The sequence below is a fragment of the Pleurotus ostreatus genome (assembly GCF_014466165.1).
Source record: "Pleurotus ostreatus strain PC9 chromosome Unknown scaffold_6, whole genome shotgun sequence".
Classification (NCBI taxonomy): Eukaryota; Fungi; Basidiomycota; class Agaricomycetes; order Agaricales; family Pleurotaceae; genus Pleurotus; species Pleurotus ostreatus.
The window spans coordinates 694,741-722,400 of record NW_023503161.1 but is presented as its reverse complement, the minus strand read 5'-3'; the positions used below and the strand labels follow the sequence as shown (position 1 = coordinate 722,400).

Here is a 27,660-nt window from a genome sequence, read left to right as displayed (position 1 = left end):
GACAAAGAAGTATGTTACAAATAATGCTCAAATGCCTCCTCCGTAAATCAAACCGAATTCAAACTGTCGAATGCTGAATTATATAAAGGCCTACAGGCACGCAGGACACGCTCAGTTTTCATTGTAGCCGCAAGCACGATGCACGAAACGAAGCATACCTGGGTTAGGCTTCTTCATATTCTGCCACCACTCGATGTGACATCCCTTCGTCGTGGTCTCCGGTGAGCACGTTAGTTCGAAGGATAGCACCTCTTCAGTCTTGCATGAGAACGACCGCTGCCAAACTTCGCCAAGTTTACTGCTCAAATGAATGTCCCCGACTTTCGTCATCCTTATAGGTTTCGAGGTGTGCGACAGAGTGGAGACATCAAGTGGTATCGTTGCGTTTAGCCGATGGACTGATAATGCCATCGTCTGGTTTCCCGAGAGTAGGGGGGAGTCGAAGGACGGCAACGCAAGGCGTAGCTCGCATCGCTCCATCCCGTAGTCTATTGCTCTAAACTGAACCACCGTAGATATCTATAGGGTCCGCCATTGAGACAAGGACGTAGTAAAAGGACGCTATGCTCTCGTACCGTGTCCGTGATAAGTACACGTCTATCTCTTGGTGATATAGTCCCTATCGGAGTCATATATCGTTTCACATCATCTTCGAACACCTTATCCTTCTGGGCGGCATCGACCTGGGTCATAAGTATAGGATAGTTGTTGAATTCTTTGTGTACAGGCGGCGAAGGGCGTTTGATCTCGTCAAAGCGAAGGAACTGCGAAGGACGGCGGAGAGATTGTATATCTTTGTATGTCACAACAGGATACGCATTAGACTTGGCCGTCTCGAAGCGAAAAGAGAGTAACAAGTTGAATACGGTGCATAGTATGCAGGCAAGGAGACAGATTCGGGGGGTGAGCATCGATGGCTTCGGTGGGGGCAGGTCCTCATCGTCATTTGGTACGGGGGATTCGGGGGATACTGGAAGAAGTTTGTAGGAAGCCATCAGAACTCACCGAGTGGCAGACACCTAGAAAATGAAAGTCACTGCACCTCATTGTGCCATCGCACCTCAAACACTTCACGACTCCGAGATGTGCGAGCAGCAATGGAAGCATCTGCCTGCCCTCGTGGAGCGCCCTAGTGCACCATGTTGAGCCATATGAACCGTCCTGAACCTGGGTCAACTTCCAGAACGGTTAATGGAGTATCAAGTGATTACAGCAATCACAGATGTTTCGTTGCAGCTTCATATGTGTTCATATAGCCAAGACTTCACTCTGATGGTCGTGCTGAAGTGACGAGCGATGAAACGCGCGACTTCTACAGTCTGGGTGGTGGTGCTGCTAGCACTACTCAACGTAATCCTCGTCCTGCGTAGGCTCTTCCATCCATGGAAGGGCGCACAACAAGGTAGTCTCCATTACGAGTTCGATGTACAATGTCTGAACGATTGATTAGAAGCTGCATATTCCTATATGGGAATGAACTACCCACCCATCTATCCTATCGGAGAACTTGACCCCGTCGCGATGACTCTCCAAGAGACTGTTCGCTTCGGTTTCAACGCTTCAGACCCCATAGAAGGACAGGAATGGGATATGATCAACGCTATACCCAGAGGGATAGGCCGGACACGACTTGGACCTGATCATCGAGCCTTCGTCCTCACGTTCCTACACCAGATGCATTGCGTGCGCCGCATCCAATATGCACTGCTCAACCGCAACGACACGATGGCAAGCGCAGGACACGTTAACCATTGCCTTAATTACTTGCGTCAGACGATCCTCTGCGAAGCCGCCGATTCGGTGGAGAAAGGGGACTTCATGGAAACCGACTACGAGGAAGAACGAGTCGGAGAAACTCTGGTCTGCAGGGATTGGGAGACTGCAATCAGCATCTTCGACGAGCGATATGAGGACTGGGTCAAGTGGAGGAATACATGGAACTGACACGTTTGTAACTGTTCCATTGTTTCAAACTGGGCATTTTGTGGAAGATTCAGGCGAAGTTGTACATAATTTGAGCGCTTATTGGGACTACGAACTACAGTCTATGGATGAGCCAAAAAGTCGCCGACGACTTGCATGTACCTCTCCCGCTCCTCCCAGTGTGGCATATGGCTGGACTGCGCAAATTTCACCCATTTCACCTTGTCGATTCCCCAGTAAAATGGCGCGCACACCTCGTCGGTCATGTAGTCGTGTTCTCCGTTTATGATCAAGGTTGGTACATGGCGCATCAAGTGGATTCTGTCAGTGATATCCCATTGGGTTGCGAGTCCCGTTTCGCCATTGCGCCTGGGGGGGTTCCATCAATGATCACAAACCGGCAACGATAATTAATACGCACATCGCGTCGAGGACGGTTGGGTCAATCTCGGGTTGACCTAGAGAGTACGTGACTTCTTGTGGGAATGGTTTGATGCGACAAGCGAAGGTCTCCCAGAAGACCAGCATATTGGCTTTGTACTCGTCGCACTTGGTCGTCCCCTCCGTTTCGTGCTTTGCAAGCGTCGACTGGACTTCTTCTGGCAGCTTCTTTCTCAACCGACCGATGGCTTCATTCCTCAGCTTCGCGCTCGCAAGGCAGTCCATGAGGACCAACCGACGCAAGCCTTTCGGTTGCCGACGAACCACGAACTCTGAGGCCAAAGTACCGCCCCATGAGTGTGCGATCAAGTTGAATTTATCGGCGATTCCGAAATGAGAGAGCAAGTTTTCGAGTTCGTCGATAAAGAGGTCAATGGTCCAGAACGACGTGTCCTTCGACTGGAGATGTGTTGAACGACCGCTGCCAAGCTGGTCGTAGAAGATGACTGCGTTGGGACTATGGGTGGTGACAAGATCGGCAATCGGCAACAGGTAGTCATGGGAGATCCCTGGACCACCGTGCAGGACTACCACGGGTCCGTTCTCGGCCTGCTGAACGTCGCCAGTAACCTTGAAATAGGTTTCGAAGGTTTCGTCTCCAACGGTGAATGGGATCTTGCCTTCTGTTACGGTGGATGCCATTTGGTCGTGAAGTACTCCTGTTCAAGACGATCCGCTGGCTTTTACTTACGGTTACAAGTGGCGTTTTCGTTATCAAGCACAGACACCAGCACCTTCCTTCTGCTTACACAGACGCTCTGTGAACTATGCCATGTCCACATGATATTGTTCCGTGGTACTTATTCAGATGCTCCTCGAATAGATCAGACGCATGGGGATGCATGGGGTGGTTCCTCGACTGGCAGATCCCGTTCCAAAGCTTTAGATGACCCTACCCAGTCCATCGCCCCTCCGTACCGAATCGCTCGCCAATCATTCCTCCCTCGCACTTGACGGAACTAAAAGCGTTTCAACTCAAGTCTTTGTTTCAGAACGTCTATAAGTTCTGCGCGGCCGTGTTGGGTCTACTTCATTCGCTCCTCTCTACCTTCGTTCTCTAGAGCCACTATCTGCGGACATGTCGAATCCCAACCGCCCAAACCTCCCGGACAGAATAATATGGCTTGAACGGGCCGTCCTCGTTGGGGATTGCGTTTCGCAGATGCTCTACGGTACGCTGGCTAAGAGACGTCTGATCGTACATCCCTAAACTGATACATCAATGTAGGCATCCTCTTTCTCGTGTTCGCGCAGATCATATACACGCTTGCGATTCGTCCGCGACAAAGCGGGCCGCGCAAGTGGCCTCTCATCGCGTACACGATCTTGCTCTTCGTCTTGTGCTCCGTGTACAATTGCATGAATCTCAATTCATTGCGGTTGATGTTTGTTGACAATCGGATGAAGCCTGGTGGTCCCACCGCATATGCCCTGTCCGAGTACGGGAAGCCCATCACGGTCATCCCCAATGCGTGCGCTATCGTAGGCGACTGGCTAGCTGCCGGCTTCTTGGTATGTTCAGAAGTGATCGATGATCAGGTCAACCACTAATCGGTATCACTGCAGCTCTACCGATGCATGGTTATCTTCCACATGAAGTTCTACATCGTTGCAGTGCCCATCCTTATGTACCTTGGGTCTGTCGGTACGTATGCTCCCAAGAATCCCTTTTCTCATTAGCTAATTGGTCCACTAGCCACGGGATGTTTGGTACTCTACCGATCGTCTCGACCTGGGGCTCATCTATGGACGAAGACCACCGTCGATTTCGGTGTCCCGTACTTCTCCCTCTCAGTCGCTCTTAACGTCCTCATCACTATGATGATCTCCATCCGTCTCCTCATGTTCCGTCACTCTTTACGCAAAGCGCTGGGCCCTCAGGCTATGTCCGTCCCGTACGCTTCGATCGCCGCCATGTTGATCGAAAGCTCGGCGCTGTATGCCGGTATCTCCCTCATTTTCATCGGTGGCTATGGCGCAAAGAGCGTCGTGTCGAACATGTTCCTGCCCAACATGGTCATGGCTCAGGTATGCACTGATTGCTCTTCTATGATGTTTCTTTGTCTAACATGTTTTGTTTCTTAGTTCTTGGCGCCTATGCTGATCATCCTCCGCGTGGCCCAGCGACGCGCTTGGGATTCCAAAACGGCTACTACTGCCCCGATGACGGCGCTGAACTTCAACAAAGCCAGCCCGGGCGCTCACCGCCACGCCCATACGCACACAGACTACACGGAGGACCAGAACGAGAAGTTCGACAGCCTGCCCAACGTCCAGCTGAAGTTCAAACAGTCGGACGGAAGCTACGGCGACTCGACGACGCAATTTACGAACTCAACGCGAACACAGGCTTAAGGAGAGGGAAGTAGACTCAGACTTGGGAGTTAAATTATTGGGTTATCGTTTATCGACTTTCTAAGAAATACTTTTGGGGTATTATCGATCTAGATCTAGTTACTTACTTGGTACAAAGCGTATATACGAGTGTGTTACATATGCAATTATTGACGTTCCTTCCATGACGAGAATGCTACTTGATTTCGGTCGGCTTCGTCGTACAACTTCGTCCAATCCCTACAAACAGCATCGTAATCGCGCGCTGCCCTCCCTTCTGCATCCTCCACCGATTCAAGTCCCATGTTCAGGCGGCAATATAATGTTTGGCGGAGGTAATTCATGCAATGACGTGTGCGAGAGGTGATTGGATTGGTTGGCGGAGACAAATATTGTTCCCTGACAATCTGTAGACACTTCAGCTGATGGAGAAGCGTCACGGTGTATGGTTCTGGCGTCGCTGTGGGAGTCGAGGCTATGTGCACCAGATGGCCATGCTTAGGCAGTATCCTGTCCCACTCTTCATTTGCATCTGGCTCCAGACCATAGCGTGAACCCGTAGCCACACGCATGGCGACACTCTCCTCTCCAAAGGGAACGGAGAAAGAGAGTTCATGCGTTCGGCCTAGTTTCAGCAGGTGAATAATAGGAGGAGGGAAGGAGGGAGGAACGCCACCATAGTTGGAGGTTTCATGATTCCATTCTGATTTGACTAGTAGAAGTGCCGTCAGAAACAATAGCACAGCTCCTAATCCCAAGGCGATCCAGCGACCGTATGGTGGGCGTTGTGCGCTCATAATACGTATGCGATTCTGGGGGAGAGAATGAAGAAGGGGCGAAGAAGTTGTATAAACCTGAAACGCGATGGACTCGCTGGAGCGATGTGGATTATAAGTACCTTATCAAATACACCCATGCTGCGAAGTACTGCGATGGCTGTTCTGAAGATCAGGGTCGCGCGAATCGGGCACATGTGTATATCGTGTATCGATCACAAGAGGAGAGCTGGGGAGAGATGGCGATTTTCAGGAGGGAGGGTATCCGATGTTCGTGGTCCACAGCGCGGCAACGACCGGGGGTGCCTATGCCTCCTCAAAGGACGGAGGATTGGGGGGAGCGATAGTACGTGAATACCGAGCACATGAAGCCCATGGTTTGATTTGGGCTGGCTCACTCCAGCGCTGCGGCTTGTGTGCACATGAATCATATGCGTGGTCTTGGAGAGTGGTCGGCGGCGTAATGGAGTCACCCAGTCTTTTCTGCGATGGCGTTCTGAGAGTATAAAGGCACATCTTGAGCTCGAGCGCTGGGTTATTCAGCTACTACCGAATACTCAAGGGATTTTGGTCGAGATGCATTCTTGGAGCCTGTTCACCGTCTTCGCTCTTGTTGCCGTATCAGCTGCGCTCCCTGTTGCTAGTAAGTGGTCATCTCCACATAATGGCTGGCCGCGATGCTAACATCTTTGCTGATTTTTAGGAGAAGGCACTGGGGAAATCACAGCGTTTATGGATATCCGTGCTGAAAAGCCAGTAGAACTTACCGCAGTCATGGATATCCGAAGTGTCGACAAGCCAGTAGAGCTTACGGCCGTGATGGATATTCGCGAGATCAAAGAGCTGGGAGTAAACATGGACATTCGAGAAATCAAAGAATTGGGAATCAAGATGGACATTTAAGGTGAGCATCACTCTCGATTCGAAGCAGGTTAAATGCTGACCTTTCGTCAAGGCCACATACAAGTCGTGTTATGTACTGTATGACACACACACCAAGTGTAGCGATAGACTTGCTTCGGACATTGTTAACGCGTGCATTGTATAGTTGACTGGAGGTTGGCAAGGGGTTAGGTTATAGACCCTGTTTGTTTGCTTTGACGGAATCGCCACATTTTGCAAGTCCTTGGTCGGTCCGACTCCGACTCGCCTGACAACAACCTATAATTGCTAATATCTCAAGTTGCTCTGTGGGTACCGTGCCTTTAGAGTAACGGAACTGGCCATGTCGGTTGGTGGTAATTTGATGGTGACGGTAGTCAATTTACTTCAGATCTGTTCAATACAATCAGTGAAAAGTCATCAAGTAGTCAAACTCTCATCAGCACACCTCCATTAAGCATACGCGCCTGCTTGCCATCAAGCGGCTATGTTCGCAACCTCATCGCCCTCCTGTGACTGATGCATTCGACACGCAGCCTGAGGGCAATTTACCACAAATCGAGACAAAGCAAACAACAATCCAGCGGGCCATGCCCCTTCACAACATCTAGCGAGACCACCTTCAGTATCTTCAATCTTGCCGTATTCAAGGGCATAGTGGTCCCCGTCGATGCCCAATGCTCCGGGGGGCGACCAACGAGAGCCATGGATGCAATTCGGCGGGTTTTATCGCCCAATCAATGATCTCAGCCAATTGTGGGTCGCTTCCCCCGGTGTCACCACCCAGGCTCTCCCTCCCACAAAGTCCGCACTGCCCATTTCAGCGAGGCCAGTTGCAGTAGATGACGGTAATCGTGGAAAGAAGCGTCGTCGCAAAGCGTGGAGATTCCTGGATTACTTTAGAGGTGCGTCTAGCGCTAATCTCAATCTGAATCTAACAGGTCCCGTTCAAATTCAAAGAAGTTGACGAGTCATTTGCTGTTGACATAGGATCACCATCATCAGCCAAGCGCAATGTATCGGTCCCGGCCACTGAATCCTTCATGAACGACCAAGTGCCTCTTCCTGAATGGAAAGCATATGGCTATTACGCTTGTCCAAGAGTTAACGGCGTCGTTGTAAGGAATTCCTGTGAGTGCTACTACAAGTGCGCTGTCTAAATCCGCTCATAAGGACCAGCACCGACGCCAGAGGCATCACCTGTCGATATCCAGGAAATGTTCGACTCTCTGCGCGGTGCCGACGGTGATCACCCAGAGCGATGGGTTTCTGGAACACAGCATCCCGCGCTGCCGCCGCGTCCGACGAGGTGGAAGGAGCCCAACCCACAAGACCCGCTGCCCTTTCCATGGGAATGCCAGTTGAACCCCTTCCTTGAGCACCAACTTTTCGGGCCCATGTCCTTGTGGTTCGACATACGGGAGGACCCCTCGATGCTCTGCTACGGCACCGTTGACACAATGATACCCCTCTCACCGGCGGACAGGATGCAACCAGCGACCCACCCGTTCCTCACACACATGTTCATCAACGCGATCGGCGACGACCCCATCCAACCCTTCCTCTGGCCGTTTATGGTGCGCAACCCGAAGGGCATCAAATGCGAGGATGTGTACAACGCGGTGTACGAGAATTTCCAGGAGTATGTGTCGCAGTCAGAGTACGACGACTGGCCGCAGGTCCGGCAGGTACAGTGCACACAGGCATACGGAGCGAGACATTCTTCTCGAGGGAATCGCGAGTCTGGGTTCGTGGAGGGGATACGGAGGGTGGATTATCTCGGGGATAATATAATGTTTCGGGGCTTGGAACCTAATCCAAATATTGACGGGTGGGTGATGTGTGTAGGACGCACTTGGTGATGGCGGATAATCTCCCTCTTGAATTTCATGTTGTATGAACGTGCTTGAGTAAATAAGCGCCAACTGAGTCAACGCAACCACTAACTTAGAACTAGGTTCGCGAGCTTTAGGCTGCACCGCGTGCACGGCAGCTTTGACGATTCTGCGCGGCATGATCAGATTGCACTCTTCTGTGAGTCTTTTCGCCCCGGTGGCCTACAAATACTGCCAGAGCTTCTGTGCCTAACACCTCAGCCTGCAGTAACGCATATCTTCGAGCGGTAGTGGTTTGAACGGATCCGGAGGCAGATGCTTCAAGCCCTGTTCCTGGCACGCAAAAGGATACCGATACCCAGGTCTCAACCACAGCCAGCATTTTACTCGATATGCTCGGCGACGCCTAGTTTGAAGGCGAAGCAGCTTCACAGATGGGACCTTCGCAAGCAGGAGCTTCAACTACGCGATTATCGCATATCTGGCAGTCACATACCTCGTACCAGCTTGCTTGCTCGACGAACATATTCGACTAGTCAGACCTCGAGTGGAACATACTACGTCCAACAGAGATGGCACGTTTGGTTCGATAGGTTATGCCTTGTCGCGTTGGTATGCATGGGTGGTTGGGTGGCAAAAAGAGTAATGTTATTGTAAGGTCCAAGTGACAAGCGTCAGTCTACATTCTTACTACTTATATCAGGTATATCGGGCTCAGAGGAATGTTGATGTGGCCAGAGGACGTGCGGGAGGACGTTGCGGAATTTCTTCTGTATCTCGCGGAGCAGGACCTCGATCACGCTGGGGCCGCACTTCAAAGGTGTGTTGGGGTTTGCCGCCTGCGAGTGCGTACTGCTAAGCACATTTTCTGACGCAGCGCCATCTTCGCGGTCTTGCATCGCCCTGTCGCTGAGCTAGGGAGCAACCCGCACCTCAAGGTCACAGGGCTCTTGATACTCTACGCACGTATCCTCGAGAACAACGACAAGGGCGCGTTCGCGTACAAAGTGTATAATACGGCCTGGGAGTACCTTTCCGAGATGAGGAAGCGGGCGCCGCTGACTGAGCCTGAGCTCATACGGATGATGGCGATCGCTGCGAAACTGGGGGTGCTGAGCGACGATGCGGAGGTGGAGATGAAGTGGATGTCTTGGGCCGTGGATGAGTGCAGGAATTGGAAGCAGAGCCGTAATGACGCGGGGAGCGACGATGGAAGTGACAGTGTGGCGGCATTGGCAGCTGCTAACCGGGAGTACTACGAGGATGTTCGCCTTTCCCCCGATCGGCCGTCGACACAGCTAGGGTTTCCGAGGGACCATTGGAACATGGACACCATCATGTTTTACCATTATTTCCCCCAGCCGCAATGGGACGTTGAGTCCAACCCCCGCATCGTGTTCTTCCTTATGGGCCGCATCCACGAACGACAGAAGCACCCAGCGTCAGTCTCCTTATTTCATCCAATTTCTTGAACCGCTGAACGTCCTGACACTGTACACGGCCTCTAACAGCCAAGCCTTATCGTACTACTTCGAAGCACTCGATGAACCCGACCCATGCGCGGTGCAGAGCGGTAAAGGTCAGTCAAATACCGTTGTTCTCTTGAATCTAAGGCGAACGCAACCTCATACTTATGATATATGTTTGTCTGTATTCGTACTCAGAGCTCGCTGTGACCGAGACCGTCGCGAAGGTCGTGCGGAAGCACCCCATCGCCTTCGGCCATACTAAGATCATTGCTCAGAGCATCACGGACTGCACCACCAGCATCCTGGAAGACTGGGTAGCCGCCGGGGGGCAGGACTTATCCCCCGGCACGACCGTCGAGGACACTATAGAAAAGCTGAGGTACAGTGTGGACGTGATCACGTCCTTCGCCATCGTGTGCTTTGCGTGCACCAAGGTATGTAATATGTGCTTCCCCTCTCACTTTCGAAGTCGTTTGTGCTCAATGGTTTGGATGACTTTGTTGGATTCGCTGACGAGCTGGTTTTGCAGTCGCATGATAAGCAGCGGGTGCACAAGATGATGCTGCTGTTGAAGAAGCTCTTGGATGCGAACCGCGAACTGGTCGCTCTGTTCAATAGCAAGGTTCGGAAAGAGATCGAAGAGATGCAAAAGGCGATTAAGCCCGTCCTCAAGGACTAGTCTTCTTGTTTTCTTGCCTTCCACCCTCCTCTCTCTCTCCCTCCTCTCCTTCTCCTCTCCTCCTCACCGTCTTCACCGTCCACTTCCTCACCCTTCTTTCACCCTCCTCCCCCTCCCCCACTCACCCTTTCCCTCTCGCGAAGAAGAATTGTATCAACTAATCACAATCTATCTATCTATCTGAGCAACCTGCACAATGTAAACCTAGACTCTTTGTGCCATCTGCATCAAGCTGTCTATCAAGCCGGTCCCGATGTTCATAGGAAGTGCAGGTGACTCGTAAGTACCCACGTACGTGAAGCTGTGTTGCTTCCATCAGATCTCAAACCGAGTTCCATGTCGGCAATATGTCGTGCGTATCAACTGGGTCAAGCAGCTGCCACTATTCGGCCACTCGGTGCGCTTCTGTGATTTCCAGCGACGTCAAGACCGACTAACGCCCAGCAGCAGAATTTATTTCATCAGGAGGCTGATTGTAGTGATCGTCTATTTAGAGGAATGAACTATAAAGAGCGCAGGCGACTTGCAAGTACGTGAAGCCGTCCTGCTTCTATTAGATCCCAAATAAAGTTGCATATCGTCCGTGTCAACTGGATGCTGCCACTGCTTGGTGCGTTTCTGTGATTACTGGCCGACTAACACCCAACAAGAGAGGTCGTTTCATCGAATGCCTGATTGTAGCGATCATTCTCATTGCAAAAGAATGATCCTCTTCTTGGTTTCAATCAGACCTCTTTGTCAAGAAGGGAGCAGAAAGTTCCACGCGCGCTATAATTGATGCTCAACCGAATGGGTGATGTGTTCTCTCCTCTAGTGTCCTGCTCATCTCTTGGCATTCGTGTCGAGATGATCACTGTTAGAAGCCTTTGTTCGTTCTAGCCCGATGCAATAAATTTGGACTCACCAAGGTGATTCTTCCCCGCATCACTTCAGCGGCTGCGGCGACTATATGCGAAATTTCGGTCGAAGATGTATCCATGGAGGAGACTCGGGATCATTGTCTTCCCGTGACCACAGCGCCGTGTCTGCTATTCAATTGGCCCTGCGCCTCCTGCCGCCCAGCTTGATTGTTCAGCATACAGTAATTCATCCATGAAGGAATGCTTCCATGTCACATGTATAGATGTTGGCTGCTTCGTGCGTACGCCTGCTCGGTGTATCCATTAACTGGGCTTATGTGCATGCTTCCAGGCCTCCCTTTGCTCATCGTCCGAGACCGGCCTAGACAGTGTATACGGCACTGGCGAACCATACACAGGCGCATTGAATCGGCGTCGAAACTTGAGGCTGTTAATTTGTACGGGAATGCCCGTACACTCCTCGTTCCATCACTTGCTCCGATGTTTGCTCGGAATCACACGTCACTTACCGCCAGCGCCCTCATTTTGTCGCCAATCGCTTTACGTGATGTAAGATGCATTCCGTACGATGTGCATACTCCACTCAGTGCTCCGTCCTAATGCGAGCGCCCCGACTTCGGTCGGCGCAAATGGAGGCGATAGGCTCCATGGAGGACGGAAATATCAGCGAAAAGATGAGCGGGACGCGCTCGCCGTCCATACATTTCTCGACATTCGGCAGTCTACTTCCCACATCGTTTCATCCCTCTGCCTCCTTATTCACTAAGGCCCGCCTTTCCCCCTTGTTTCTCCTGCCGGCACGAGGTTGGAGGGCTCCACGGATGTCTAGGTATCACATGAGACCCGGAGCAATATGTAAGGATTGTGCTTTCAGATCTGGGGTCAAACAGTATAAAAGCCTGGCCAACGGTACTCATTGTCTACCTACTCAAGTACCTAAGCCTGAACATGAAGTTCTTCTCTGCTACCATCCTCTCTTTGTTCGTCGCTGTCGTCGCTGCTCAAGACGGCCTTGATTTCGGTGGTCAATGTGAGTACTATTGAGGTATTGGTTTTGCATTGGCTCACCATGTCATTCAAGGCGGGACTTTTGTTGGCACTGTAAGTCATCTGTATTTATGTCGAAACTGTTACTGACCGTAACTGACGCGCTTATGCTCACCAGAAACCCTGTAATTAACGGACATGTGGATTTCATGCCCGTGTACTAAGCTACATGATTTTAGGCAAGGCGGGTCTGAAATGCTGCTACATTGGTCCAGACAATGGATTGTACGTGATTAAACTATACCTCTCGATTTCATGATGCTTACAACAGTCTAGGTGCACGTTCGAGGGCAGCAAAACTTTCCAAGGCGAGCCCTGCTTATTCGAGTCATAAACACATTGCTATGTCCGCGGTGCGTTGTGTTGTGGACTGCGTTTACGGTACCCAGGCTCACGCCATGTCAAGCTAGGGTTCGGCGTCCGTTGGGGCACTACGGCTGAAACATAAAGAACCAACAGCGAATGAACTCTACCATGTCCCTATAAGTACACAATCACCTTTGTAATGGGCCTCGAACTGGCAATTATACTATCTTCTTCGGCGTATGCCCCCTGACGATTATATACTGCGATGTACAGTTTTCCTAATTACCCACAGCACACCGTGCGCATATTGTGATCGTCCCTTCTCAAATCTTCGTCCAGCACCTGCGACATCTACGAAACGACCCTCATTTCCACATAGCATTTCCGCCCATTTAGTTATGCTGCAGTCTTGCGATCACGGCGGGTCATTACATCGCATCCATCCAGTGTTGCAGCATTGATACAATGGATATGTATGAATATGACGCGGTAAACCATTTGCAGCATGCACATCGCATCATGCCCTGCCCGTCCTTTTGACTGATGTGCGACGCTGATATCCTTAGGTTTATATCAACAAATCTAGCCGAAACTTGGATGATAGAACCACCATAGTGAGTCTATCTTCTTGATGGACACCCATTCGGCGTGCAGAACGCCAGTACCATCATTACCAAGTCCTCGAAACACACCATTTGCCCATCTTTGGTATGAAACAACACGGGTGGCGGTCGGGGAATACTGACCAGTATTGATGCACTCGTACTTGAGTCGACTGGATTCACGGCGGTAGGACGTGGTCGTGACTTGCACTGCAGGCAGGTAGCCGGTAGCCTATCAGAACACGCATGCAACGTGCTTTCCTCCGTCGAAGCTTTACGGAGAGGCGTCTGAAGCGGCTGCCATCATTGATTGGGTGATTGTTGAGTTGCAAGTGTTCTTTAGGCGCCTTACGTCGTTCACATATTCCTAGCGAGATGGATGCATGTGGGTTGTGAGATATCCACCCCCGCCATGGGAACAACGTGACGTGTTTGCCGACCCCCCGGTCGGTCAGAGGGCGCAGCCAGGAAGCCAGATATGCAGCGAGAAGTAATGGGAAAGCTTGGGCATCAAACGGCGAGAAATAATAACCGGCTAAAGAAGACCTACGCGCTGATATCCTCCATACATTTACCGCTGGTCAGGTCTGTTTGTGCCGTGTGGCCATGTCCTTTAGGAAGTCGGGGTCCTTGTGTGATGCGTGACATTATTATTCCATGCTCTCAGCCTGGGCGTGCACCATAGTTCTTTAAACGCCAGAGCGAAGGGATGGGACACCAACAAAGGCATATGATAGACCAGCGCCCTGGCATCTAGGGGATCGACGGCAAATAGTCGTAATGAGAATGTCTTGAGATCGTCGGGAGCATTACCGCCTGCAGAATCAAAATCAACATAAAGAAAAGTTGCGAGTCAGTTGAGAGTCCACGGTGCAGGCGAGATGTAACTGCCGGGAACAGAGACGACGAAGACTTGCATGTGACACGGCAATATAAAATCGTAGCAAGTGCTGGTTCAGCGAGTTGTAAATCTGAGTCTAGGATATGATGGTCATCTGGAATACTCCTCGAGCAGTGGAACATAACGATGTATGAGTCCGACCACAATTCGAGTATTGAACTTGTGGCCAAGAATATCCTGGATCGTCTCAAGATCGTGTCGGCCCGCTTGGATATAAGTGGTATCCTATATCTGCGAGTTGTCGTCATAACGGCGGGCAGACCTGGAGTCGGGCCCCGCCTCTGGTAACTCATAAGTCCCAGCAATATAACCGGAATACCTCTGCGGGATATATCCCAGGCTCGGGGTTGTTGTTGTTGGCTGAGAGGTATCATCGAGTCGACGTGACGGTGACTGAGCGCCCCTCAAGATCGCAATCACCAAAAGCGGACCTGACTCCATAGCAAGGGTAGGGTTAGTCGGCGAGTCAGAGACACCAACAGCGAAGACTTACATACTATGATTCGACCAGCAAGTGTTAGGAAGTTGTGAGTATGAACCTACGTCTGCGAATTATGATAACGATGGGGGCGTCGGGTCCCGTCTATGGGAACTTGAAGCGCCGTTGCAGAATCTGGTTGCAAGTGATCTTACCGTTACGAACCATGACGGGGGCAACAGTAATTTAGCAAGAGCTTGGCGGGGAATGTACCGATACTGACGTTCAGCAACGGTAATATAGTTTCATGGGCGCGGAAGTGGGGATCCTACATATAACGATACAATCAATGTTCTACTCTGTGGCTCAAGACTCGGACTCACCAGTAACCATCCCCACTAGTCACTGGCCGTAATGTTGTTGTGGTATTTGGCTGAAATAACACTACGGGACATATCCCGGGTTTGTGGTCATTGGCTGAGGGCATTATCGAGTGGACGTGACAGTGACTGCGAGAGAAAGAGTGCCAGGACCCCTCAAGACCGCCATGAGTTGCCTAAAACTGTCCCGACCCGGTGGTAAACTGCACATACGCCAATCGAATGAACGCCGAAATCTGCGTTTCATCATGGTGCTGAGATATCTACGCCGCTTCTGTGATGCTGCTTTTCATTAGGCGAACCCAAAAGACTGTCAGTATAGAATCAACGTTCAACGCGGCTAACGGAGCGTTTGGCGTAAATCATGATCAGATCCAGAGGGGTGAAACCTCGAGACACAAATTCGTACCTTTATTCCAGTCGAGTTGCGCTCGCATTCACTTGCAAGGCTACGGCACTCCTGTGTGTTTCAGAGGTCTGCGCTGATAACGCCTGTCATGGCCAATGTCGATTGGCTGGCGGCGTGCGCGCCTCAGGTTTGTGAGACTGAGGGCGACATCTGAGTGCTAGGCCGTCGGCGATCCAGCTGGCACCTCTGTCATCGAAGTTGACCGAGGCACGGTTTCATGAAAGTGAACTGTGATTTCTCGAGGAGAACATATGAGTTCCCTGTACGATATTCCGATTCCTGCAATGTTTTGTTTGCTTAGATCCAGAGGAAAGGGGATTAAAGACTCAACATCGGCCCCGGGCGAAGGCCATCAGATGTCGGTACAGCCATTGATATGGTCAGTCCATGGTTGCTTGGAAGGGGCCATGGAATCAGCTCACTGTCTGAATTCCAGTGATCCCATTGCCATGGCAAAATGCTAGGAGACGGAATAATTGACTGAGATTAGCTGCCCAAAAAGGCAATTGTTGGTTGTTGTAATCGTTCCTCAATAGGATCGTACATATACACCGGTCCACCTTATTGTCTCTTCCTTCATTCCTACCACCATCTCCCTCTCACCCCACCCATACCCGATGCCTGAGACGACGACGACGACGCAGCAGCAGCAGCCCGCTAAGGCTACCAAGCCCGCCGCAGCGGCCCCCAGGAAAGTTAGATTCAACGTTGGTGAGCCACTGCCTTAGACATCTCCCGGAAAATCGAATACAAGGCTGATTCCCTCTGTTTCTTTTTAGGATCTCAATATCAAGTACTGGATGTCGTCGGAGAAGGCGCGTACGGCATCGTCTGCTCAGCATTGCACAAGCCCAGCGGGCGCAAAGTTGCGATCAAAAAGATTGCACCGTTCGACCACTCGATGTTCTGCCTGCGGACGCTGCGCGAGCTGAAGTTGCTTAAGTTTCTCAGTGAAGCCGGGGTCAGCGAGAATGTATGTGTCTCAAGTGCCTTCCATTGCGATCTAGTCGCTCACCTGTCACGTAGATCATCTCCATTCTTGATCTCGTTAAACCGCCATCGTTAGAGGCTTTCAAAGAAGTCTATTGTGAGTTCTAGTCTCCCGCGGTGCTGATGAGTCAATGATGAACATGTTTCTTGTTCTCAGTGATCCAAGAACTCATGGAGACGGACATGCACCGCGTTATCCGAACACAGGACCTTTCTGATGATCACGCACAATATTTTATCTATCAAACACTGCGTGCACTGAAGGCTCTCCACTCTGCCGACGTTATTCACAGAGATTTGAAGCCCTCAAATCTCCTCTTGAACGCCAACTGTGACCTCAAAGTATGTGACTTCGGATTGGCCCGATCGGTGAAGACAGCGGAACCATCTGGCACGGAAACCGGCTTCATGACGGAATACGTAGCAACACGGTGGTACCGGGCCCCAGAAATTATGCTAACATTCAAGCAATACACGAAGGTGGGCATTCCTCACCTTGTTGCGGCAGCGCGGTTGAAGCTTATACCGGGCTACAATTAGGCTATCGATGTTTGGTCAGTGGGATGTATTTTGGCGGAGATGCTCTCCGGGAAACCCCTCTTCCCCGGTCGTGACTATCACCATCAACTCAGCCTAATTCTCGATGTCTTGGGAACGCCCACACTGGACGAATTTTACGCCATCACTACACGGCGATCCCGGGACTATATTCGCGCGCTTCCTTTCCGCAAGCGCAAACCCTTCGCTACCCTCTTCCCCAACGCGAACCCCTTGGCCATAGATTTCCTAACCAAGACTCTGGTAAGGCTTTTCGGATCCAATTAAACTGAACAAGGCTTCTGATCTTTTCCCTTCATCAGACATTCGATCCGAAAAAACGAATCACTGTGGAGGAGGCATTGGCTCACCCTTACCTGGAAGCATACGTACGTATTCCCTCATCATGCCAGTCAACATCAACTTACCTGAGAAATTCTAACAATAGCACGACCCCGATGACGAACCCGTGGCACCTCCACTTGACCCCGAGTTCTTTGAGTTCGATTGTATGTTCTCTTCCGTCGACCTTGTATTCACCCTGAGACCTAACGTTCCTGGTTCCTTAGTGCACAAGGACGATATCAGCCGAGAACAATTGAAGGAGCTTTTGTACGAAGAGATTATGAGCTTCCGCCCGGCCCCCATCACGTAGAACAACGTCAACCCTCATTTGTAAAGGTACGTTAGTACCTTTCCTTTGCTGCGGTAACTTTCGTCTCACATTTTTTTTCATTTAGTAGACCACACCTTCCCAAACACATCTCCTTTTGTCAGGATTCGCTCGTTTGTTCGCACGTCACCTTTTCTGTGTTTGTTTCTCGCAATCCGCTGTCATACAAAGCCACTGGTACTGGCATGAACACACTTTATATTGTTAATAGTCTGGGGACGCCGGGGAGTTAAATGTGGCGTAAGTCAACCTATCTATTCTATACGTCGATGCTTTCGTTTTCTGGAGTCACTATTCGTGTAATACTACCCAATATATACCCAGGCACTAGCTTTGCACGTCAACGTTGGACGGTCCCGTGGACCACTTGTTCGCAAGGACTAAATACGTATATTTACTTGATTTCGAAACGAATCATACACTAGTGCTGACTACAACGTTCTTATTCTTCTAGTTTATAAACTTCACTGGTCGTTTCGTCTCCGCCGGCGTTCTTGTTCACCATCCGCCGCCTCCACTAGCGCCGCCTCTGTACGCAGCTCCGTAGCTGTACCCACCGGGTGGAGGAGCGCCAGGGAATTGAGGGGGAGGTCCTCCTGGTGCGCCAAATGGTTCCGCGCCAGGGAAGCCCATGCCTCCACCAGGAGGCTGGGCGTATGGATCACCAAAACCACCTAAGCCACCTGGAGGTGGTCCAGAAGGCGAAGGGAACCCGCCTGGCTGACCGTAAGAGGAATACCCACCATGTCCTTCTCCCGCACCGGGGAACGTTGGTGCCAAGGGGAAACCAGGACCCCCGCCTGGAGGTCCATGTGAAGGCGCACCAGGGAATGAAGGGCCTCTATCAGAACCGTGTTCATGATGATGTCCATGCCCGCCATGGTGAGAAGGGGGTCCACCCGGGAAAGAGGGTGGAGGAGATGTATACGAGGGATTATAGCCTGAGTGTTGTTGGGGCCTATTGCCCGAGGGTGGAGGGGGTCCGGAGGGCGGCGCGTACGAGGAAGCACCTCCTGGTGGAGGGGCGGATGGCGGCGCATACGAACCGGCTCCTGGGTAGGACGACGCTGGAGCATCATTGAAGTAAGACGCGGCTTGGCCAGTCATTGGGGGCGGAGGGCTCGAATACCCAGCGCCGTGTCCGCCACTTGGTCCGTGACCAGCACCTGGATATCCACCGCCGCCAGGGCCGTCCCTCTTCACACCGCTACCTCCGCCAATTATAGACTGCACCTGTGAAACACCAGGGATCTGACCGATATAACCTTGCAACGCGTTCTGGGCTTGTATACCCTGAGCGTGCGCGTAGGTACCTTGGGCTTCAGGAGCACCACCTTCTCCAGCAAGTCGCGTGTTCTGGTGGTTGCGGACCTCATTCTTGCCTAGACGGCTGATGATCTGATGCTGCTTGCCCCCTAGGCCTTTCACCCAGTCATGCATACATTGCATCATTTCGCGCTGTATTCTGGAGTTGGAATTGTGGAAGTCGGGGTGAAAGCTAGGAGAAAAGTTAAGGATGTGCGAGGGGCATGAACGACCGTGGTACGTACAGGCACTGGAGAATGTCTTCCGTAACATTGTGAACGTTTACGGATGTATCGTCCCAAGCTTTGATGATTTCAGTCACGGCATATTTCTGGGGATCAATTTCAGGTCTCGTGAAGTGAACTAGGTGACCAATAATCTTACAACAATGATCTGGGCAATGCGGCCGGCTGGTTCATTAAGGATGAGGTTCTACAAATAGTAATCAGCGCGCCGGTCGCCACATTGTGGTTTAGATGGGCGTACGAAGTGATCTTTGCTTAAGAAAGAGTGGGTAGGATCCGACTAAGGATTGACATTAGCACGTCAGCATAAGCATTTAGGTTTCCCAAAACGTACAGCACGAGGATCGTTGAATACCTAGAACGAATTTAGATTATAGTAAAGGAGTGAGGAACAGGGAATGAGTGCATACCTCATATTGATCATGGTTATCAATTACTTCACTAGAGGCTGCGGTCAAACCACTGCTTGCGGATTTTATGATTGGCTTCAAGAAAGGCTATTAAAAGAAGCGGGGTTAAGCACAGCCCTTCAGGTGCGGTAACATAGTTTTACTTACTTCCAACGTGGTGAATACGAAGACTGTCGGAAGAGGTTGTAAATGATCTTGATTGACAATGGAAGAACGTAACTCACCAGAGATAGAATCCATCAACTTCTCGATGAGGGGTCCCAGCCCCGGGATTTTCTCTACAGACACAGATCATCAGACGTCGATGGATTCCCGCCTCAGCAGAGGTACGAAAAGGCCAATCGAAAGGTCGGCTCACCGATCGTATTCGATATATTCTTCACCACACCATCTCTGAACGTCAGCACCTGCCACAGCACCGCATGCAACTCTTGCGGGCTCATATCCTCCGGCCTCTTACCCCCTCCACCTGGCGCAGAACCGGCCCGAATTCGCTCGATGCCTTCCATGTCTCTGCTCATATCCCCTCCAGTACCCCCTGGAAGGGAGAAGAGGAGATTGCGAAGAGAGTCTGCGGGGTTGGCACTGCCGCCAGGTCCGCGGGTAGACATCGACTTGGAGCGGGCTGTGTCGAGTTGTCGGTTGAGATCTGATACGGAGGCTTCGCTCTATAATGAGAAGGGTGGTCAACTGACCGTTGAGACATCTGGCAAGGGCGGGCTGAGTGAGGTTGGTACGTACAAGATGATCGGTAGCCTCTCCTAACAACGAGTGGATGAAATCGCTGGAGCCGAAGGTGCCAGTGACGAGAGGAGCGACCCATTTACCATTGGATGCTTGTACACGTACTTGGTCGCCGACATGGGTGAACACCTGGTGGTGGCCCATGCTAACAAGCGCGAGCTCGCAGAAGTTCGAATGTGCTGAAAAGTCCTCCAATGTATGGAGCTAGAGTCGTACGGTGAGCCAACGGCCCTAACAGAATGAGAGGAGGCATACAGCTGTACCCAACAACCTAAAAGCTTCGTATTCATCGTCTTTCCTTCCTTGAGATCGATACTGCCTTCCAAGATGAATACACTTTTCGAGTGTACGCCTCACCAATGCTTTCGACGTGTCCCAACGACCATTTTCTAGAGATGAAGGCGGTTAATATATCCGTACGAAGGCAGCGAATGGAATGCTGACCGTTTGCGATATAGTTCTTCATGCCTGTGCGGGGATCGATTTCCAGTTCCATAGGCTAGGAGTTTGGGTTGGAAATATGCGTCAGGGCAGAGAGAGGGGACGTACGTCGACTGGACCACGAAGTCCCGGGTGAATTTGTCGAGCGTCTTGGCCATCACCGTAGCCTTTTGGGTTGTCAATGTGTTCAGTCTACGCATATAATATGTATACGTCTAGGGTGAATGGAATCAAAACGGGCTCACTGGGAGGTAGCATCCAAGGCGTTCGGCAGTGACCTCGAATTCGCCAGTCGCGTAGCCGTGGGCCTGTAAGAAGGTTATATTTCTGTGCCTAAGTACGAACGACAATGCAGCATACCATGAAACCGAGAGCCATGCACAGATTGATGATTGTCTAGGGGTGAGTCAACATACTTGAATGCTCCATGCATGTCCAGCAAGAGTGGATATTACCTGGAGCTGCAACTTCGACAAGCCAGCAATATCCACGGCCTATTGGACATTGTGAGCCAAACTTCAAGATCATAAATCAAGACGACATTACTTGACTGTAATCTCGAAGCCAATTACTACATCCCAAGCAATATGTAAATGCGCTTCAACATCAGCATCTGAAAGGTGCAACGCACCCAAAGTAGACCCGTTTAACATCCAAACCACTGAACTTGGATCCCCCTTTGCCTATTAACGCTCCTAACGCGAAACCTCCACCTCCCTTCTTTACAAGATCGGATAGAATATCTTCCTGTCAAGGCACACTACCGCCTCAGATATGCACAAAGCACGAGGAAATCACACACGCACGATATCACCGTGACGAAATGCCCTGCCTTCCATATACGCGAAACTGCGCCACCCATCGTTAGGCGGTTCCTGTAATCATTTCGGGTGGTGACTTACGAAGGGATATTCCCCGCCCCGAAGGCATATACGCCATTGCCAGTAAGGCAAAAGGCTAATATGAATACCACGAGGAGGAGGATTAAAGTGTTATTTCTTGGCATGTGTCGATGTTATGTCAAAGTGATCGATAGTGGCAGAAAGCAAGAAGCGAGGCTTCAATTCAGTCGATCGGATGGAATTCGAGGGTGGAATTTGGAATACGGCTGCTTCAGCAACAATGGGAGATCTCGTCGTCGTGTACACGGGACGTTAATGGACTTCAAGGTATTTATCTGCGAAGATAGTGGAGAGGCTATGCCGCTCCAGCGCTACTTCGTAAGGCAGTGAAGTGATAGGGGATCAAAGCGACCTGTAGTACCACCGACGCACTCCTTACCGCTCGAGACTCGAGAACAAGCTAACGTACTCGACATGGAAGTGCCTCAGTGATCTGATTGTGCCTAAACTTATTTTGAAGCTTATACTACTGATTCCTCCGACATTCAACCAAGATTGAATGAAGTATGGATCCGCAGGATGCGCCGGCGGTAGCTCGCTTCGAAGTGCTAGTACATTTATTAGATGTTATTATTGTGGGATGACAGAGTTGGACCAGTAAAGCATACATATTCCACGAGGAGAATCCCGAGGAATACTCGAGACGACGTGTGCACATTCCATGCAAATACCAGTCGATAACAGTTGCTCGGGGATGGGGCGGCCGAGGGGGGGCACGGTGGAGAGAAGGGAATGATTATAGCTGTAGAAAAACTTATCTGAGCAGTACTAGGAGCACCGACACGATCCATACCAAAGTACGGGCAGTACTAAGAGATCCCATCTAACAAAACAGTGTCCTACCGATTTCAGTGGAAATGCGCTCATTTTGGCATGAAATGGAAGCCACAATGAAGGTGCATCCAATCGGCGCGTAATCACAGGAAATAAGGAGAAAATCTGGACGCGACGGAGGCCAGCCGTCCGACGCTACACTCTCTGATTTTGTCTTTATTTGTCCGGGCCTGGGACCCCTTTTAGAGAGAATGTATGCGAGGTACGCTTGCAATTAGAAAGTCTGCCTAGGATATATACGATGCCGATGGTTTACTCTTGCAGAGTGGCGGCAGCTTCAAGCAATGCAGGCGCGGTTAAGGGGGAGACATCTACGTCCATAGGCGGTCAACCTCGTGCAGAGGTAGAGTATAAAGAGCTCGTAGGCACTTACTTTCCGTATTCCTTCTCCTCGTCGGGGTTCGCATGAGAGTAGCAGCAGTGGAGGTGCTCTAGGCCTATACGTTATTAGTGAGAGACCAGGTGATTACTAGACGAAGGTTCTTACAGAGGTGCTGTAAACGGCGAGGTTGGTCAGATGCCCTCTGCCACAGATAATGTAGCGAGCAGTTCATACCTTGGAGCGAATGCCTGATTGATGGATCGGTCAGAAAAGTAGTACCTCCGCGAAGAAAGAAGTACCCCTTACATGGTGCGCCCAATCCGAGCTTGACTGGTTCCTCAATGTCGTCACCGGTCGAAGTCTGCGATGGCATGGCTGCGACGCTGACGGCGACGAAGGTCAAGAAAGCAGCGGAGAAGAACTTCATTCTGAGAAAGTCGAGTGTGGACGTAAGGTTGAGTGATGTGAGTTGTGAAACTGCTCAGGCTACACCCAAACTGGTTTTATAGCCTTTGTACTACCATCTGATTGAGCCCACAAAATTCACGACTACCAGTTGACCTATAGCCACATGTTATAGGTCGCGTCTTGGACTGAGACACAGGCACCGAAAACAGTCTGTTCAGCACGACCTCTAGACCATTGAGGCCTTGTCGAGTCGCAGCTCCTGATTGCGATGAATGACAAGGAGCTAGATTGCTTGCCAGTTGACCTTCTGATATCGACAGGCCCGAAAATAGGAAACCGCGAGTAATTCTCAAGAACTAGGTGGGTGTGAAGTGTGTGAATTGACAAGCAAGGGGATATAGCACTCCACTAAATAAGCTTGTCGATTTGCTACGCAGCGACGCGAGCCTTTCCTGCCTTCTCCCATAGCTGGTCTCTAAACGTCCACGGACCGTCATACCACATCCGCTTTTCCAAAACAAGGTACTCTATCACTCGTCGCTTTTCGGCAGGAACATTCAACCAGGTCTTCTTGCCGTGATCATCTTCTGGTTTGTGGGCATGCAGAGGGTGGCCTTTGCGGTCGTATATTTCCAGACTCTGTTGAAGGCGTAAATCTATGCGTGGAGTACGAGACGAAGCTCGAACTACGAACCTGCTCGGTGTCAAACTTAACAAGTATGTGAGCCATGAAACGGTTGCCAAAGCGCGGCTCCTCGGGCGAGAGGTACCCCTCCATTGCGCGAATCGACAGGATCCGTGTGGGGGAGAGTTCACCGTGGAAGCGCCATTTATAAAGGTATTCTTGGCTTCGCTTCTTCAGTAGCTTCAGCTGGGTATCTTGATACGAGTCGATGGCGTATGTTTTGATACGTTTGACGTCGTTGCTGGAAAACCCGTCAATTCCGGTACAGTAGTGTAGATAAGCGTGAATGAGCCTTACGCGGCAAGAGCGTTATTTAGTTCGATGTAAGACTCGAGGGCGCCGGCGCGAAAAGGTGCGACCCAAGCATTTGGTTTAGTGGATCGACATTGGAAGACATGCCACGGCCATTTGAAGAGCTTATGCCGGAATTTTGCACCAGACAGATCAACTCCTGGAAACGCATTTGCGCCAGCCAGCGACCACATACTGGGGATACTGATGAGAATCGTATATCGGGGAAATGAAGAAACGTGTGTTACCTGGTCGCGTTCTTCAATGAATGTTGTCGGTTTTGCGAGAATTGTTCAAACATACTTCGCCATGAAGGGTATTCTGAGGGTTTAAAAGGGTTGACAACGTAAGGCAGCTCGACATCTACACCGTGGAATGGTAAATTGTTAGAATATCCTGTGAACACATACGACCAACCTAGCGTGTCTACCCTCTGCGCCCACGGGTCTGTCGTCGGAAACAGCTTTTCCATCGCCAGCATCTGGTCAATCTGGGCCATCTGTTCCCGCAGGACCTCTTCCTCCGACTTCTCTTTCTCCGCTTCCTTCCCCGAGGTGACTACCGACGGCGCTGCCTTCGCATGGGGTTTTGTTGACTCAGGATGCGAGTGCACTTGTGATGCGGGCTGTGAAGGGTGCTTTGCAGCATGCTCAGACGAGACCCTGCCCTTGACAGCGGAAGGGACCTTGGGTTTTGTGGTGGTTTGGGATGCTGAAGCTGTCGGCCGTACTTTGACTTGCGTTTTTGCCTGAGAGTGAGGCTGTTTCTCTTTAGTGGCGGTCGCGAATGTGCGGAACAGCGACGGGGAGCGGCGGCATGTCGCTGAGAGGTATGAAGGTAGCATGTCCAGGTCGCGTCGGAGCAGGCTTCAAATTCGCGCATTCTGATTGAATAGCGTGATCGTGGGAATATAATTTGACCGGCATCGTCCACGCGTCTTCTTTGGACCAAGTTCACGAATATTCTTGAGGTCTCTTTCTTTCTTCCATCTACCACCTTCATCCTTACTTATCAATAATCTATATTATGGCTGTAAGTTAAATTTGCGTCCTGCATGTCCTGCTGAAGAGAAGGCCTAACCCGACGTACAGCGCTCTTCCCGAGGTCGTTCTGCAGCTCCCCGTGCCGCCGCACCCCCACCACAGTCTCGCAGTGCTCACACTGCTGCTGCCCCGGCCGGACACGCTCCAGCGCAAGCTCACCATGCCCCAGCACCCCCTGCAGCAGCACCCACCGCTCAACCTCAGCAACCCGGAATGATTGCCCAAATGGCTGCTACGGCAGGTTCGGTAGCTATCGGTTCAACCATTGGCCATGGCCTCTCGAACATGCTTTTCGGTGGTAGCAGCCACGCAGCAGCGCCAGCAGAACAAGCTGTACCTACTCAGCAACAACAGATGGCGCCGACTTGCGAGATCCAGGCTAAAGGTGCGACAGCTTTTTGGCTCATACGTCGGTTTCTGTTAATAGAATTTTTAGAGTTCACAAAGTGCCTCGACAAAGCTGACCTTCCTTCTTGCACATGGTATCTCGAGCAACTGAAGGCTGTACGTGTCATCATTTCCCTTCCTTTCGACATGTATCTTAACAGCTTTTCAATAGTGTCAAGCGGCTGCGGCTCCTTATTAGAGGGAATGCATGCTTTAATATCCCGGTTATAGTTGTAGCAGGCTGATCGGAGGACGTCTGAGAATGTGGCCAAACGGGAACCACTTCTATTCTTATAGTCTGTTCCCATGACACGAATAGAATCTAAATCTCCACTCTCAACCATGAGCCCGATTATATGGCGAGCGCAGAAACAGCGACGAGTATTTATTCGTTGGCATTCCTGGGACTTGATGCCATCCCAGCAAAAACTCGGGTGTTCAAAGTGCATCTCATGTTCTCGGCTAAACGAGCCAACTACGGACGCGAGCGATCCGCAAAGATGCAGCGGCCCGGCACTCCACTAACGAAATATCGTCTCTGCCGATGACCTGCATCGTCGGTGAAACGACCTGCGTACCTTGTGACCTATATCGCCGCTGGATACCATATAAAATGCCAGAACTTTTGGACAAGATGCTCTACCACCCTCTTGTCATTTCTAATCATGGTAAAAGCTTTCTTCTTGATTGCTGTCTCCTGCGTTCTAGCTTTCGGTGACTTTGTTCTGGCGGCCTCGCGCACTTCTCCCCCATCGGGTGCCATCATCGTCCGTGCAGGAACCACAACATCTGGGGAGTTCAGTACAATCAACGCGGCGCTGGCCTCTCTGCCGAACGATAGCTCTGCGCGGTCTATCTTCATTTTCCCGGGTACTTACTCTGGACAAGTGACATCTATTACGCGCCCGGGTCCACTCACCGTACAGTCTCCACCTCCAGTGTTTGATGATTTTTATGTGCTAACGAAGGACATCTCCTAGATCTATGGCTACACGACGGACACAAACTCGTATACCGCGAATGTCGTGACTATCACAGCAGGTGTTCCTGCCAGCACGGCAGGCTCAAATGATGCCAGCGGCACAATCCGCATTCACAAGAACGACTTCAAGATGTACAACGTGAACGTCAAGAACAGCTTCGGCCAGGGTTCGCAAGCTATTGCCATCAGCAACTATGGCTCTAGAGCCGGGCTATATGCGTGCGGCTTCTATGGGTTCCAGGACACGTTGTGCGTCTGCTTTTTCAACGGGTTTGGGTCGAATGTCTCACGAGAAGGATAGGTATTCTAACCAAGGAACGCAGGTGTACTTGAAGGGATATATTGAGGTACCATCGTCCGGGTCTCGATTCGAGTAAACCATGCTGAATGATTCTTGTAGGGCGCTGTTGACTTCATATTCGGCCGTCTTGGTCAGTTGTTAGCTGCTCGGATGACCTATTTTGTGTTTCTCATGACAGTTTATCCCGACTCTAGGTCAAGCCTACTTCGGCGGAAATACCATTGCTGTAGGCCTCATAACCTTTCAGACTTGCTCATTCGTCCCACTAACCTACATTCATACATAGGTCTCCAGCAAAGGCTGGATCACTGCCTCTGGACGCGAGGCTGACAACGCCGCTATATGTGAGCTCTGAGGTTTGCCCCGAAACTTACGCCGTTGCTGACATATAAATAAGACGTCTTGAATGCCAACAAAATCATCCTTGCTCCCAACGCTGCTTCTAACACGGCTGGAAATGTCTACCTTGGCCGACCTTGGGGTGCCTTTGCCAAGTATGTCAATGCTCACCTTCATTTGTCATTCTCATCGCTTACCTCTGCACAGAGTCATCTATACGAATAATGTTGTCACCCTTCCACTGAACCCTGCCATCTGGTCCGTATGGAACACGGGTGATGAACGCACGAGCGACATTCTCTTTGCTGAATACAACACGACCGGTTCAGGCGTCGCGAATGCCCAGCGACCGAGCTTTGCAACTGTGCTGTCGCAGAGTCAGGCTAATGGGTACACGATTGCGACCGCTGTGGGCAGTGACTGGGCCTCGTGGGTTGATAGCGCGTATCTTGTTTGAGGAGTACATAGTGTACGAATTTTGTGCAGCAGAGACGTACAACAACATCACGGATGACTTACAATTCTCCAGGGTCTAAGAGATGGTCCGAGACGTAAGTGC

General features: G+C 51.0%; 14 protein-coding genes across 14 annotated transcripts; 8 read left to right on the top strand and 6 right to left on the bottom strand.

Annotated features, from left to right (window-relative positions):
* Nucleotides 1-58: 58 nt before the first annotated feature.
* On the bottom strand, nucleotides 59-995 carry PC9H_008479 (uncharacterized protein; the record flags this gene model as incomplete). Its single annotated transcript, XM_036777989.1, has 3 exons — nucleotides 59-90; nucleotides 159-519; nucleotides 576-995. 3 exons carry the CDS (start codon nucleotides 993-995, stop codon nucleotides 59-61), a joined length of 813 nt encoding a protein of 270 aa, XP_036629417.1.
* A 301-nt stretch (nucleotides 996-1,296) lies between these two features.
* PC9H_008478 (uncharacterized protein) lies at nucleotides 1,297-1,944 on the top strand (the record flags this gene model as incomplete). The annotated part of the gene is made up of 2 exons (XM_036777988.1): nucleotides 1,297-1,402; nucleotides 1,451-1,944. The coding sequence occupies 2 exons, from the start codon at nucleotides 1,297-1,299 to the stop codon at nucleotides 1,942-1,944; spliced, it is 600 nt and encodes a 199-aa protein (XP_036629416.1).
* A 101-nt stretch (nucleotides 1,945-2,045) lies between these two features.
* PC9H_008477 (uncharacterized protein) lies at nucleotides 2,046-3,006 on the bottom strand (the record flags this gene model as incomplete). The annotated part of the gene is made up of 2 exons (XM_036777987.1): nucleotides 2,046-2,292; nucleotides 2,345-3,006. The coding sequence occupies 2 exons, from the start codon at nucleotides 3,004-3,006 to the stop codon at nucleotides 2,046-2,048; spliced, it is 909 nt and encodes a 302-aa protein (XP_036629415.1).
* Nucleotides 3,007-3,442: 436 nt separating this feature from the next.
* Nucleotides 3,443-4,719, top strand: PC9H_008476 (uncharacterized protein; the record flags this gene model as incomplete). Its single annotated transcript, XM_036777986.1, has 5 exons — nucleotides 3,443-3,536; nucleotides 3,593-3,876; nucleotides 3,931-4,009; nucleotides 4,061-4,392; nucleotides 4,450-4,719. 5 exons carry the CDS (start codon nucleotides 3,443-3,445, stop codon nucleotides 4,717-4,719), a joined length of 1,059 nt encoding a protein of 352 aa, XP_036629414.1.
* A 146-nt stretch (nucleotides 4,720-4,865) lies between these two features.
* Nucleotides 4,866-5,495, bottom strand: PC9H_008475 (uncharacterized protein; the record flags this gene model as incomplete). Its single annotated transcript, XM_036777985.1, has 1 exon — nucleotides 4,866-5,495. The coding sequence occupies one exon, from the start codon at nucleotides 5,493-5,495 to the stop codon at nucleotides 4,866-4,868; it is 630 nt and encodes a 209-aa protein (XP_036629413.1).
* Nucleotides 5,496-6,050: 555 nt separating this feature from the next.
* On the top strand, nucleotides 6,051-6,377 carry PC9H_008474 (uncharacterized protein; the record flags this gene model as incomplete). The annotated part of the gene is made up of 2 exons (XM_036777984.1): nucleotides 6,051-6,117; nucleotides 6,178-6,377. The coding sequence occupies 2 exons, from the start codon at nucleotides 6,051-6,053 to the stop codon at nucleotides 6,375-6,377; spliced, it is 267 nt and encodes an 88-aa protein (XP_036629412.1).
* Nucleotides 6,378-7,026: 649 nt separating this feature from the next.
* On the top strand, nucleotides 7,027-10,339 carry PC9H_008473 (uncharacterized protein; the record flags this gene model as incomplete). The annotated part of the gene is made up of 10 exons (XM_036777983.1): nucleotides 7,027-7,261; nucleotides 7,347-7,487; nucleotides 7,536-8,187; nucleotides 8,314-8,390; nucleotides 8,728-8,803; nucleotides 8,895-9,011; nucleotides 9,069-9,632; nucleotides 9,703-9,770; nucleotides 9,856-10,094; nucleotides 10,190-10,339. 10 exons carry the CDS (start codon nucleotides 7,027-7,029, stop codon nucleotides 10,337-10,339), a joined length of 2,319 nt encoding a protein of 772 aa, XP_036629411.1.
* Nucleotides 10,340-12,147: 1,808 nt separating this feature from the next.
* On the top strand, nucleotides 12,148-12,752 carry PC9H_008472 (uncharacterized protein; the record flags this gene model as incomplete). The annotated part of the gene is made up of 6 exons (XM_036777982.1): nucleotides 12,148-12,229; nucleotides 12,281-12,300; nucleotides 12,365-12,371; nucleotides 12,426-12,471; nucleotides 12,518-12,599; nucleotides 12,657-12,752. 6 exons carry the CDS (start codon nucleotides 12,148-12,150, stop codon nucleotides 12,750-12,752), a joined length of 333 nt encoding a protein of 110 aa, XP_036629410.1.
* A 3,127-nt stretch (nucleotides 12,753-15,879) lies between these two features.
* PMK1_1 (MAP kinase Pmk1) lies at nucleotides 15,880-17,444 on the top strand (the record flags this gene model as incomplete). Its single annotated transcript, XM_036777981.1, has 8 exons — nucleotides 15,880-15,973; nucleotides 16,042-16,235; nucleotides 16,289-16,349; nucleotides 16,410-16,750; nucleotides 16,793-17,053; nucleotides 17,113-17,178; nucleotides 17,238-17,298; nucleotides 17,359-17,444. 8 exons carry the CDS (start codon nucleotides 15,880-15,882, stop codon nucleotides 17,442-17,444), a joined length of 1,164 nt encoding a protein of 387 aa, XP_036629409.1.
* A 516-nt stretch (nucleotides 17,445-17,960) lies between these two features.
* Nucleotides 17,961-21,613, bottom strand: PC9H_008470 (uncharacterized protein; the record flags this gene model as incomplete). Its single annotated transcript, XM_036777980.1, has 20 exons — nucleotides 17,961-18,960; nucleotides 19,013-19,098; nucleotides 19,152-19,199; nucleotides 19,254-19,292; nucleotides 19,347-19,367; nucleotides 19,423-19,509; nucleotides 19,570-19,592; nucleotides 19,647-19,700; nucleotides 19,781-20,090; nucleotides 20,164-20,370; nucleotides 20,422-20,555; nucleotides 20,611-20,665; nucleotides 20,716-20,799; nucleotides 20,853-20,915; nucleotides 20,968-21,003; nucleotides 21,063-21,101; nucleotides 21,154-21,178; nucleotides 21,239-21,354; nucleotides 21,414-21,456; nucleotides 21,510-21,613. 20 exons carry the CDS (start codon nucleotides 21,611-21,613, stop codon nucleotides 17,961-17,963), a joined length of 2,574 nt encoding a protein of 857 aa, XP_036629408.1.
* Nucleotides 21,614-22,620: 1,007 nt separating this feature from the next.
* On the bottom strand, nucleotides 22,621-23,092 carry PC9H_008469 (uncharacterized protein; the record flags this gene model as incomplete). Its single annotated transcript, XM_036777979.1, has 5 exons — nucleotides 22,621-22,654; nucleotides 22,717-22,780; nucleotides 22,831-22,837; nucleotides 22,900-22,913; nucleotides 22,972-23,092. 5 exons carry the CDS (start codon nucleotides 23,090-23,092, stop codon nucleotides 22,621-22,623), a joined length of 240 nt encoding a protein of 79 aa, XP_036629407.1.
* A 410-nt stretch (nucleotides 23,093-23,502) lies between these two features.
* On the bottom strand, nucleotides 23,503-24,893 carry PC9H_008468 (uncharacterized protein; the record flags this gene model as incomplete). Its single annotated transcript, XM_036777978.1, has 5 exons — nucleotides 23,503-23,712; nucleotides 23,768-23,999; nucleotides 24,056-24,244; nucleotides 24,298-24,412; nucleotides 24,467-24,893. The coding sequence occupies 5 exons, from the start codon at nucleotides 24,891-24,893 to the stop codon at nucleotides 23,503-23,505; spliced, it is 1,173 nt and encodes a 390-aa protein (XP_036629406.1).
* A 182-nt stretch (nucleotides 24,894-25,075) lies between these two features.
* PC9H_008467 (uncharacterized protein) lies at nucleotides 25,076-25,678 on the top strand (the record flags this gene model as incomplete). Its single annotated transcript, XM_036777977.1, has 4 exons — nucleotides 25,076-25,081; nucleotides 25,141-25,477; nucleotides 25,529-25,596; nucleotides 25,652-25,678. 4 exons carry the CDS (start codon nucleotides 25,076-25,078, stop codon nucleotides 25,676-25,678), a joined length of 438 nt encoding a protein of 145 aa, XP_036629405.1.
* A 466-nt stretch (nucleotides 25,679-26,144) lies between these two features.
* Nucleotides 26,145-27,558, top strand: PC9H_008466 (uncharacterized protein; the record flags this gene model as incomplete). The annotated part of the gene is made up of 8 exons (XM_036777976.1): nucleotides 26,145-26,399; nucleotides 26,460-26,710; nucleotides 26,763-26,808; nucleotides 26,862-26,892; nucleotides 26,957-26,988; nucleotides 27,049-27,106; nucleotides 27,160-27,256; nucleotides 27,309-27,558. 8 exons carry the CDS (start codon nucleotides 26,145-26,147, stop codon nucleotides 27,556-27,558), a joined length of 1,020 nt encoding a protein of 339 aa, XP_036629404.1.
* Nucleotides 27,559-27,660: the final 102 nt, after the last annotated feature.